The sequence below is a fragment of the Siphateles boraxobius genome, unplaced genomic scaffold (assembly GCF_051911475.1).
Source record: "Siphateles boraxobius isolate OS27281-9 unplaced genomic scaffold, OSU_SipBor_1 5, whole genome shotgun sequence".
Taxonomy (NCBI): domain Eukaryota; kingdom Metazoa; phylum Chordata; class Actinopteri; order Cypriniformes; family Leuciscidae; genus Siphateles; species Siphateles boraxobius.
The window spans coordinates 5023817-5036556 of NW_027509141.1; the positions used below are offsets into that span (position 1 = coordinate 5023817).

Consider the following 12740-nt stretch of genomic DNA (forward strand, 5'->3'; position numbering starts at 1 on the left):
CGTTTTTTAGAGTTCAAAACTCATTCAATTCTTGGATTGAGCCCGGTCTACAGGGTGTCACGTGATTTTCGTGCATCTAACCTGGACATTGCCATTGCCAACTTCAGACCGAAAATATGGCAAAATCATTTACTATGGTGATTTTTCTTAAGTATTTAAGTATTTGAAATACTCTAAATACACTCCCTCAAAATATTTTGTTACAAACTACATTTTATTTTTTCCACACCTGCAAAATACAAATTAAAAAATACACTAAAGTAATTAAATACGTGTTTAAAATACATTTAATTGAAATACTGCCCATGTCTGTTTACTGCTCCTTTCTCAGGAGCTCTGCCAAGAACAGGTCGATTTTGGCCTGTCTACTTAATATTCATGAGCCTCTCTTTTGATTGGCCTGTTGTTTTCTGAGTGACCCACATTTATACGGCTTGTGAAAAGACAGCTATTTTATGTAGGCTGTGTGCATTTGTCTGTGGATCGACTGTTTTGACACTTATATGGTAGTTTCATAGACCCTAGACCTCTGTTATCATGAAAACAGCCAGGAAATTTCAGTTTTGACAATATGGGACCTTTAAGTGCAATCAACTTGGATGCTTAAGTCATTTCAACTTAAATTACATTAAACTGATATAAAAATGAGTTGAATCTTGTATAACTTAAATAAAATAAGGAAAATGCTTAATTTATTTTGATGAGTTAAAGCAATGTAAAAACACATGTTGTCATAATTTATGAATCGTATAATGTTTTTGTTACAGTGAATATAAACATTGACATTACCACCTGCCAACCTGCCAAATGCATGTGTATTTCAGAGTGTAATGCAGTCACTCCTACTCGCTACTTTGGTGGGTTAAATTTAAATATCTGAAACGTTTCCAATACTTCTTTCCCACTGAATAGATACAGGATACCTGCGTCTCTTTCTCTCTCATCTCTCCGACAGCGAGTGACACACAAACCCGCCTCTTCTCACTCACTCCTTTCATTTGCTCTGGATGATTGTTGCTGTTACAGGGCTTGAATTTCGGCGAGGGATTGCACATATTGCACATAATTTTACTCATTCCCACAGATTTTGTGTTCACAGCCAAAGTACGGCACATAAAGCCACCTCTCAGTTCTAAATTGAGTTCTTTTTCACTGCTTATTTCGCTTAAACAGTCAAATACACACAAAATAATGTCAAAATGCCTGTCATGGCGAGTATTAACTTAAACACAGTCAGTTACATTTTAAGTGAAAGTAAACAGTTGAGAAAGAAAACGCATGCGTGACAGTATATTCAGTGTTGGGGAAGTTCACCTTCTACATGAACTAGTTCAAAGTTCAGTTCACAAACTTTAAAATGAACTAGTTCAGTTCATAGTTCATACTTCAAAATTTTGAACTAGCTCATAGTTTTTTTTCCCCATATGTTGCTGCAAACTATTATTTTTCAGAATTATTGCCACAGCGCATATAGAACTACAGACAGCACTTATTTTATCGGCGGGGAAAGTTTGCACAGGAATGTAAGATTTTTCTCATCCTCACCGATCTTGTCATAAAACTGGTTTAAATGATCATACGATCCTCCTTGCTGCTTCTTGTGTTGATGACGCATGCGCCGGTGCGACTGGTGGGTGTTTTATCCGCTACATATAAATGCCTGTTTACGGTGTGTTTTATCCGGGTTTTCGGCTGGAAGGCTCTATAGAAATCTGGCACCCTATTGAACAAAGTTAAACTGAGAGAGCGTGCCGTTCACAGACACCAGAATGAACGATTTCACAGTAACGTTCATCAGGCATTAATACAGTACGTTCAGTTCACGTTCGCCCAAAATATGAACGAGTTTGTGAACTATCGTTCAATGAACGCGTTCAGGCACAACACTGAGTATAATGGATCAGTGCATTAGGTCTTAAGTGACTGCAGCCTAAAATACCTGCTGTGAAATTATGAGATGATATTAAAAATATCTATATGGCAGTTTTTCCCCACAGTATCAATGTCAAAATTGTGGCTTGTGAAAATGCTGAGTGGCTAGTAAATAACTAACCACAGTGGCTGGAGAGTATAGCTGTGTATAAACTATATTTACTAGAAACTACACGATTTGAAGCGGACTAAAACTGTACAAAAATATGCTTTTTTGAAAAAGTACTTGGCTATTGTACTAACCAAAAGAAGCTCACTACATTGAAGCTACTAAAGGGATCAATAAGTTTATCTTCATGTATCAAATTAAACTATTTCATTTAGCAATTAGTGCATTTATATGGCACAAAAATACATCAGATATGGGTGACAGGAAACTGAACTTTATTTTGCTTCACACTTCATGAAATACGTTAAAATTATTTATTTAGAAGAGCAAACATGATCATCGCCTCAACTCACTCTACAATAAAGCTATTGGCACAATACAACATGATGCACCATGCAGTGATGAAGTGTTTGGTCTTGATACACTGATTTTAGTTTTGAAAAGCGACACTATTTCTGGCTTTGTGTGATTCCAAACACCAAATGTGTTAAATGTGAGAATTGCCCTCCTGGACGTATCTACTTATTGCGCTTAAACAGTCAAATACACACAAAACAATGTAAAAATGCCGGTCTTGGTGAGTATTCATGTAAATACAGTCAGTTAGGCTTTAAGTGTTCGTAAACAGTTGAGAAAGAAAATGCATGTTTAACAGTATAATGGATCAGTGCACCAGGTCTTAAAGTGACAGCAGCCTAATAGCTGGCAAATTATGAGATACTATTAAAAATATCGATATGGCAAGTATCCCTATGGTATCAGTCAAAATTGGGGCCGGTGACTTCAGAAAACTACTAGCCACAGTGGCTGGAGAGTTAATGCCAATCCCTATGTATAAACTATATTTACTAAACTACACGCTTTGAAACTGTCTAAAACTTTTTGAAAAAAAACTTATAGTACTAACAAAAAGAAGCTCACTACATTGAAGCTACCAAAAGGGACCATAAGTTTATTAAATGAAACTACTTAATTTTGCAATTAGAGCATTTATATGGCACAAAAATATGTCAGTTATGAGTGACAGGAAACTGAACTTTATTTTGCTTCACAGAAAGAAGACATAAGGCTTAACATAATTTATTTAGAAGAGCAGATATGAGCTCGCTCTACAGTATAGCTATTGGCACAATACAACATGATGACCCGTGCAGTGAAGAAGTGTTTTGTCGTGATACACTCTTTTTAGTTGGAAACAGTAGCTTGCAACTGGAAAAGCGACACTATATGTTACCAAATTTGTTAAATGTGAGAATTACCCTCCAGGACTCATCAGTCCATTAGCGTTAGTTAGCTGGTATTCAGATTGTCCTCTACGCAGCACAAATGCATTAGAATGGATGAATTATATAATGTTTCCCATCGCTAACCCCCTCCAGCGAGCCTTGCTGCAGTGTGTGATGCATTTGCCGTGTTTCTCAACAGCGTCGAGCTCTTTAATGTGCACTGCAGTCTCGTTCAGATCACACGAGCCGCGGAAACACTCACATGTCCCTTTAGTATCGACATGGCTGTGTGTTTAGCAGCGAGAGAGCGATCAAACGCATGTGATGACGAGGAGAATCACAGGAATAGATGGACACCCCCATCTCTTTGTGCGATTGACGACACAATGCTTTCCTAGCGCTGTTCTGCACACACCTCTGAGAAACACTCACTCTCTCTCTCCCTCCCCTTCTCTCTCTCTCTCTCTCTCTCGGTCTCTGAAGGAGTAATGGAGCGGATCAGCATGTAGACAGCATCCGACTGGAAGCAGGTAGAATGGGAAAGCACATATGGAGAGCCGCTGGTCTGCAGCCCTGGTGAATGTCCTCAGGACCGGGATCTTTCCGATGGCTGTCGCGTCCCAGTTCGCGTAACGCCGAGGATCTTCAATTGCAGACAGCGGACCGGATCTGTTTTTTCTTCATCCTTCTTCTCTCTTACCTTCTATTCTCTCGTGCATTTTTTTTTAGACACCTGTTCTCCGGCCACAGCTGGGACTCCTCTGACCGTGTGTCTCATTTCAATTTCAATCCGTTTTTAAGAAAAGCAATACTCAGCCATCATGGGGGACTTGACGAATAGCGATTTTTACACCAAGAACCAAAGAAGTGACAGCAACCATGCGTCGGGGTTTGGCTGCTCGCTCATGGAGCTGCGTTCCCTCATGGAGCTCAGAGGAACCGAGGCGGTGGTCAAAATACAGGAGGACTATGGAGGCGTCGAGGGAATGTGCCAGAGGCTGAAAACCTCACCGACAGAGGGTGAGTGTGTGTCTTTCATCTCAAGCTAAACGGATAAACTCACACACTCACATACACTGATGCTCTTTCAAATCATTCCCATTCCCGTATCCCAATTCTTCCCTCTTTAATCCTGCTTCTGACGCTGGTTGGCTGTCTTGTGGAGTTATTAACTGGGATGTGTCTCCCAGGCAACAGCGCAGGGGTCAAACTAAATTTGCTACTTTCTACAGTGATAGTGTTGCTGGGTAGAAGAAGAAGCCATGCATGCTTCGTTATATGATTTTCTCTCCACAGAAATGACTACATTTCACTTGTAGTCGAAATGAACTACAATTCATTGTAGTTTCCAATGCAATGGATCCGTTCCATTGCATTGGAAATCAGTTGCATCTCCTTTAGAGTGGAAATGAGCTCACTTGCATCTATTGGTTACACTTTACAATAAGGTTCATTAGTTAACTACCATGAACTAAGAATGAACAATACTTCTACAGCATTTATTAATCTTAGTTAATATTAATTTCAACATATACTTACAGAATTTACTAATACGTCATTAAAATCAAAGGTTATATTTGTTAACATTTGTTAATCCACTGTGAACTAACATGAAAAAATAATGAACAGCTGTATTTTTAATAAATAACATTATCAAAGATGAATAAAAACTGTAACAAATGTATTGCTCATTTTTAGTTCATGTTAGTAAATACATTAATGTTAACTAATGAACCCTATTGTAAAGTGTTACCGGCGTCTTCATTGTGTTTGACGGGTTATGGTCTGACAGTGGTGTGTGTGTGTGTGTGTGTTATCCAGTGCAACATTTGATCTTCTCCGGCTAGATGCTTTGACACAGAGCTGTGTGTGATATAGGAGAGTATGGCTTGTGATAAATAATGTATTTTTATATGCAGCCATATTGTGAATCTAACTGGCCTTAAAGTTTGAATGCACTGAGGTTTTTTTAGGTTATAAAAACATGGGAATTGACACAACTGGCCTTCAGTAAATGTCTTTCCCATGACAGCACAAGAGCACTAGATTGATGTGTTATACATGTTTAGTGCGAGTGTTATACATGTTTAGTGTGAGTGTTATACATGTTTAGTGTGAGTTTTATACATGTTTGGTGTTTGGTGTGAGTGTTATACATGTTTAGTGTGAGTGTTATACATGTTTGGTGTGAGTGTTATACATGTTTAGTGTTTGGTGTGAGTGTTATACATGTTTAGTGTGAGTGTTATACATGTTTAGTGTGAGTGTTATACATGTTTGGTGTTTGGTGTGAGTGTTATACATGTTTAGTGTGAGTGTTATACATGTTTAGTGTGAGTGTTATACATGTTTGGTGTTTGGTTTGAGTGTTATACATGTTTAGTGTGAGTGTTATACATGTTTAGTGTGAGTGTTATACATGTTAAGTGTGAGTGTTATACATGTTTAGTGTGAGTGTTATACATGTTTAGTGTGAGTGTTATACATGTTTGGTGTTTAGTGTGAGTGTTATACATGTTTAGTGTGAGTGTTATACATGTTTAGTGTGAGTGTTATACATGTTAAGTGTGAGTGTTATACATGTTTAGTGTGAGTGTTATACATGTTTGGTGTGAGTGTTATACATGTTAAGTGTGAGTGTTATACATGTTTAGTGTGAGTGTTATACATGTTTAGTGTGAGTGTTATACATGTTTAGTGTGAGTGTTATACATGTTTGGTGTGAGTGTTATACATGTTAAGTGTGAGTGTTATACATGTTTGGTGTGAGTGTTATACATGTTTGGTGTGAGTGTTATACATGTTTAGTGTGAGTGTTATACATGTTTGGTGTGAGTGTTATACATGTTAAGTGTGAGTGTTATACATGTTTGGTGTGAGTGTTATACATGTTAAGTGTGAGTGTTATACATGTTTGGTGTTTGGTGTGAGTGTTATACATGTTTAGTGTGAGTGTTATACATGTTTGGTGTTTGGTGTGAGTGTTATACATGTTTAGTGTGAGTGTTATACATGTTTGGTGTGAGTGTTATACATGTTTAGTGTGAGTGTTATACATGTTTGGTGTTTGGTGTGAGTTTTATACATGTTTCGGAGAGCCGGCTGTTGCTCGGCTCTGCTGGACTGACTCTTGCTGACACCTAAAGTGTGACTCGATAATGAATACAAATGGTCACATCGAGTGTTGTTAATAAGCTGAGCAGTTAGGCTTTCTCTCTCAGGACACAGACATGAGCATTTAGCACTATCATACACCATCATCTGGGATTCGTTCTTCAATTCTTTACCAGTTCAGCCCGTTTCAAGTCGACCTATAGACACTATCGTGAAAAAGAAGCACAATGTTTAGCAGCTTAAGCCAGTTACTTACTACACGTGGTATCCTTATATCTATATCTTTACAGTAAACCAGGAGGCAAGAATTTGTTAAACTTGTATCCCTATTTGATGACCTCTAACTCCAAGTTCGCCTCGGCCAAACAAAAAGTACAAATTACTCATGTATTACCTTAAGAAACCAATGGGATCTGAAGAAGAAAGGCGTTAAGCGGGTGATCTACTCGCCCTAGCAACTGATCAACCCTTTGGACCAGCTTGAACCATGTTATGCCCAGCTTTGAACAGCTGGAGACCTGGACATGTGTGTATGCGTGTGACGTCACACTGAGTGGCAGAAACACTGAGTGGCAGAAACACTGAGCGACAGCATTGGTTTTCAGCGTGAATGACGCAAAAAAAAAAAACACACAACTCAGATCTAAAACAGGAAAGAGCTTTGAGATTGACTGAAAAACTAGATTTGACAAGAAATCTGAGGTATATTTTTACAGACTGACGAAAGCTACAGAGCAGAGAACAACTGGATCCAGGCAGAGAAAGCTGGATTTGCAGTTATCATTGTGTGTCAATATGCTGAATTTAGGAGTAATATACCCTTTTATATTGTATTGTAACATATTGTATTGACAATTCATCAATTAAATATTTACCAGTGTTTATTCTGCATAATTGGATGTTTATAAAAAAACACTGACAAAAACTACACAAGTTTTAGGGCTGGCGATATGATATGTATATCGTTGATATAAGTGATCACATGGATTTAGACTTATATTGTATTTATATAAAGCGTTCACAGGCAGATTTGTTTTTTGTATTTCCGCGGCGTTGGAATCAGGCTCATATAAATGTCAGAAACACGATTCCTGCTGCATGTCAATATCCATGGATCACTGGATCTTTGGTAAGTTGTAAGAAACACTATATCAAGTCCAACCTTTAGTTTAAACTGATAATCGTTCGTTTTTCTCGTGGTTTCGCGGTTTCCTCCATTAAATCCAGTCACACAGCAGCTCTTCTGCCACTGAAACTGACGTCAATGCAAACCCTCGTCGAGTTGTAGCTGGATTTTCAAGCAGGGTTGGAAGCAATGAACACACACCAAACACTAATGTGTAACTTTATCCCTGTTCAATTTCTCTGAGCTCTCAGTCAATACTTTTGCCTCTATTCTAGGCTTACCTTAGCATAACCATCAAGCTTCAGTCGATGCTAAAACTGGGCTGATGGAAGAACTCAGTTACACTTTATTTTAAGGTGTCATTGTTACAGTGTAATTATATATTTAAGTACTGAGTTATAATAATCAACTACATGTACTTACTATAGGGTTAGGGTAGGATTAGGGTTTGGTTAACGATTAGTTGCATGTAATTAAGCATAATTTACTGTTATTACTGTGGTAAGTACATGTAACACAGTCAAGTCAAGTCACCTTTATTTATAAAGCGCTTTTCAAAGCAGCTTTACAGAGATAACAGGAAAATAATGCAACAGAGTTTGTTTCTAGAAGAAAATAGCGTCACAGTCCAGCTTAAGTAAGCTCAGTGATGGTTCATTTTTGTTGTAAAAAATTTATTAATTTAGTTATGTATGTATTTAGTTATGTAGTTATGTTAACATATGTAACAAGGACATTGTAAAATAAAGTGTTACCAAGAACAGAATAAAGAAATTGCTCTGTAAGTCTCCTGGATGCTACGACACATTACGTGGGTATTATTGAGCCGCAAGAGCGCCAACTTTTCTACACACACACACACACACACACACACACACACACACACACACACACACACACACACACACACACACACACACACACACACACACACACACACACACACACACACACACACACACACACACACACACACAGGCAGATGGGAGCTGAGCGAGATACGGAGGAGCCTGGCGACCTCCCAAACACAGAAAGCTTCTCCTTTAAGACGTCCTGCTTCAGATAATGATGGCGCTAGTGCTTGTCGTCAGGATAGATGCACATGCAAAGCCTTCAGCTCCAGGTGCAGGTACTGAGAATTAATAAGAACCAGGGAGATCTATGAAGGACAGAGGAAGGGATCCTATTTTGACAGTGGGAAAGACATTTTTGTCCTAGCTGCAACTACAGTCAACGATTTGCTTTATGACAATGCGAAGCTGCGATTGTATGCTAATGGTCTGGAAGAGTCTGTCCTCCCCCATGCTTTCCTCTGTTCTCATTTCTATTTAAGTCACTTTGACGCAGTGCACATCCTAACCCGAATTAGCCTGTTTAAAAGTAACCAACACTTAGGCCTCGTCCACACTAATACATTTTCGTTTGAAAACGCATCTTTTTCTCTCATTTTTGGCCTTCCACACACACTGAGACAGCGTTTTTATTAATGAAAACAAAGCTTTTTGAAAACGCTGTCCTAAGTGGATACATTTAAAAACACAGTTTTCGTGTTGTAGTGTGGACTGTGAAAACGGAGGTATTTGAAAAAGATGAAGTAAGTTTAGTCATGTGACGCATATTGTACCAATAGATATTCATGTTTATAGCGGTATTGTGCCTGTTATCTGCTATTCACTCTCACACTGTTGCTCAAATATGTTACTTCACACACTCTTCATATCACAGTCCTGCAAAGATGACAGAATTCACTCACATCTGCTGTCCTGCGGTGAAACATGAGCAGTTTTAGCGTTTTACACCAAACATATAATGGTGAGTGAGATCAAGCTGGACCATCAGTGAATGCTGAGAGATTCTGCTAAATAAAATGATCCTGTCAGAAGAATTGCACGATAACATTATTATTTATTGTTCCGTCTGTATCATCTCAGTGAGCTTTTCTGAGGTTTTACACATGCGCTGTGTTAAGGTGAAATGATCGTTTTCTGATGTTTCAGTGTGGATGATAAACTTTTGGAAAACGCTTGAAAACACTAGTGTGGACGGAGAGCGTTTTATAACAAATATTTTCAAATGCATCTGGATTAATGTAGACAGTTTCACTAATCTCTCCGCTCACGTTTCGCCCATCCTGATGTGTCTCCTGAGTCATTCATAATCAAACGAGAGCTAATGTATCTCCTGAGGCACAGATGTGAGACTTTTAACCTTGGTGCTTGATAGTGCTCTCACATTTAGTGGAGCGCTGAAGAGCAAACGCTAAATGCAGCCAATTTTTTACAGCAATTAAATGAGAACAAAACAGAAGCACTTCATATTGGGACTGAGGCACTCCATGTAATCCGACACCGCATTTAAACCATAAGAGACACTTGAAGGTCAAAGTGAGCTGGCAAAACATCCCAGAACCAAGCAGCGAAAACAACACGACCACAGATCCACCGTTTTCCCTGACCGATCCTGGCGGTGCTTTAACATTGTGCTGAAGGACCCGGTTCTTGAGCTTTTAGCTAGTTAAACACTGTCCCACGTTAGCTAAAGCTGTGCCCTTGATCTGCTCGCTAATCTAGTCCGCCGGTCCGTGTTCTCATTCCCCTCTGACACTTCATATTTAGTCTCGGGTCCCACCAGGAATTGCTCAGAAGGAGTACAATCTCCTCTAATAAGGACAGTAGTGCTGCCCTGGTTCCAGCAGCCGTTCTTAAAAGGAGAAAGCATTTCCCTAGGAAGACATATTATAAATAAGATACCGGGCCACATTTATCCTCTTCCAAGAGACAGACGTTCCTGAATGGATGACCTTGAAGGATAGTTGGTAATGTTGGCACAGAAAAATACTTAGCGCATGTAATGTTGATCAATTTGATAAAAGAAACCTTATCAACCTGGCTGATTAATACTAGAAATTAAAATGAGAAAAATCATTCAAAAAGCCAGCAGCGACATTTCATAAACGTTTCATAAAAAAGCAAAATTTAGAGCAAAAAGCTGAAGAAATCGTGTTTGGATGGGATTCAGAACGAAAATCAAAACACAGTCGATCGAGTCCATCAACACCTCAAAGCTTCATTTCATTCAGTAATGTTAGGCCGTTTTGATTTATGAGTTGTTTAATGTGTGATGATTGCGTTAACTTGCGTGTGTGATTTTCCCGAAGCCGATAACTAAGTTGAGCAGTGCCTGATAATAACCGATTAATTACACAATAGATACTGAATACTGAATCTAAATATAACACTCAAAATAAAATAGTGCTGAACTTTTAACATAAATAAACAGTATTGACTGAACCATGAAAATGTATTGTACATGTAAATAAAATATATCAATATTAATATATTAACGATATGAATAAATAATAAAAGATATCTAAACTGAACCAAAAACAACCACTCCAAAGAACATAAATAAAAACAGATACAAAATATACAAATATACATTTCTTATTTGCATCGTGTCTACACTTATGAGAGGATTCGGGAACATGCAGATATCAGCACTGAACGAACACTCAGACTAACTTAAACACCTCTGATTGGCCACTGATCAACGGACATGTCTGTAATTGGCCGATTGATCACCCCTGCAATAACACATTGTAAATAGAAACCTCCGACACAAACACAATCGGTTCAGCCAAAATCATATTATTACAGCATCAACTAAGGGTGTTCTTGCTTTCGTAGGCCTGACTTGGACTGTAGTTTCGAAATTGAACCTATACAGTTTTTCTTGCTCTCTTTCAGAGCACACTATGATTATCTAGTTAAAATAACAAAATATAAATTATAGGATGGATAAAAACTTTTTAATTTTCAGATGTGTTCAAAATCAGATACACTCAAATATGTTTTTCTCGGCTGGATGGACGTATTCATTTGCATTCTCAGATCACTAGCTTTAAATATGCATTTACATTACATTGAATCATTTAGCAGATGCTTTTATCCAACCGACTAACAAATGAGGAGAGCAACAGAAGCAATTAAACTAACAATAGGACACAAATATGCAAGTGCTGGAACCTTTCCCAGTTTAGTATAACACAGTTTACATTTATTAAATAGATATAAAATAGTATAGAAGAGAAAAGAAAAGAAAAGAAAAAGATCAATATGCAACTTAGCAACTTGATTAATGAACTCAACTTCAACACATTTAATAGCAACGTTGTTAGCCAAAGTGCTTCACAGTTAACTAAAACAATAAAACATACATGTATAAAAACATTTATCAAGTTCAGCAGAAGAAGGCATGACACACTCTTAGACATACCACTCACATTACTGTATAATGAGATCAGTGTAGAAATAAATAAAACTAGAAAAATAAGTTATAACTACAATGGTTAAAAAGTTAAGTTTTTAACTGAGACTTAAACATTTCTATTGTTTGAGCTAGCCGGATATGAAGGGGAAGACTGATCCACAACTTGGGAGCCACAACTGAAAAAACTCAATCACCCTTGAATGAATGCATAAATGTGCTCAGTTGGAAATAAACTTATGCAAATAGGCCATAACAATCATGACATTTCAAATGTTTTTGTTTAAACATTTCACATTGCTCCTGAAGTACTAATGTTAACATCCTCTCAGCCTGTTCTTCACTAATGCAGGATCTAGCCAGCAAATTAATCATTTCAAAATATGAACACCTATTCTGTAGTCCACTGTATGCACACCATTTCACTGCTTTAAATACAAATCTCCGTGTAGCGTTACGTGTCAAAACAAACAGCACAAGACGTCAGTGATAGTTTTATTTGGCCTGTAGCCTGTAATACAACCAGACTCTTCTCTGACACTTTCTCTTTTCAGTCTGGGAAAAACTATTGATTATTGCCGAATATCAGTTATTGGTACAGATGAATTAGCAAAAATGATATATCTCTCGACATCTAATGTGTGTAAGCAATGCTTCTATCGCTTGTTTCTACTTCTCCTTCGCTTGATTTGGAGATGTACGACACGATGGCGTCATGAATATGCAATTGGACGTATGACATCATCTAGCGACTTTTAGGGAAGGCGTTAGCTATTTTCCTTTGAAAATAGTTCGCAACACTGAAAGGAAGCACAACTAGAATACGCCGCTAACGTAACAAACACCAATTTATTCTGCATAGACAGCCAAGCTTTATTAAAAGCCTATCCTGCCAGCGATATATTACCTCTTTAAAGCTGCCTTTTTATGTTGCTACATTTTACTCTTTGCACTGCAGCCACGCAAA

At 38.0% G+C, this 12740-nt stretch overlaps 1 protein-coding gene across 10 annotated transcripts in view; it reads left to right on the top strand.

Annotated features, from left to right (window-relative positions):
* atp2b2 (ATPase plasma membrane Ca2+ transporting 2) overlaps window positions 1–12740 on the top strand; it is a 249752-nt gene that overhangs the window by 107403 nt on the left and 129609 nt on the right. For all 10 annotated transcript variants that reach the window (XM_077202580.1, XM_077202581.1, XM_077202577.1 and 7 more), the window contains exon 2: window positions 3751–4287. In XM_077202580.1, coding sequence (XP_077058695.1) covers window positions 4089–4287 — 199 coding nt within the window. In that variant the 5' untranslated portion in view covers window positions 3751–4088. The remainder of the gene's footprint in view (window positions 1–3750; window positions 4288–12740) is intronic.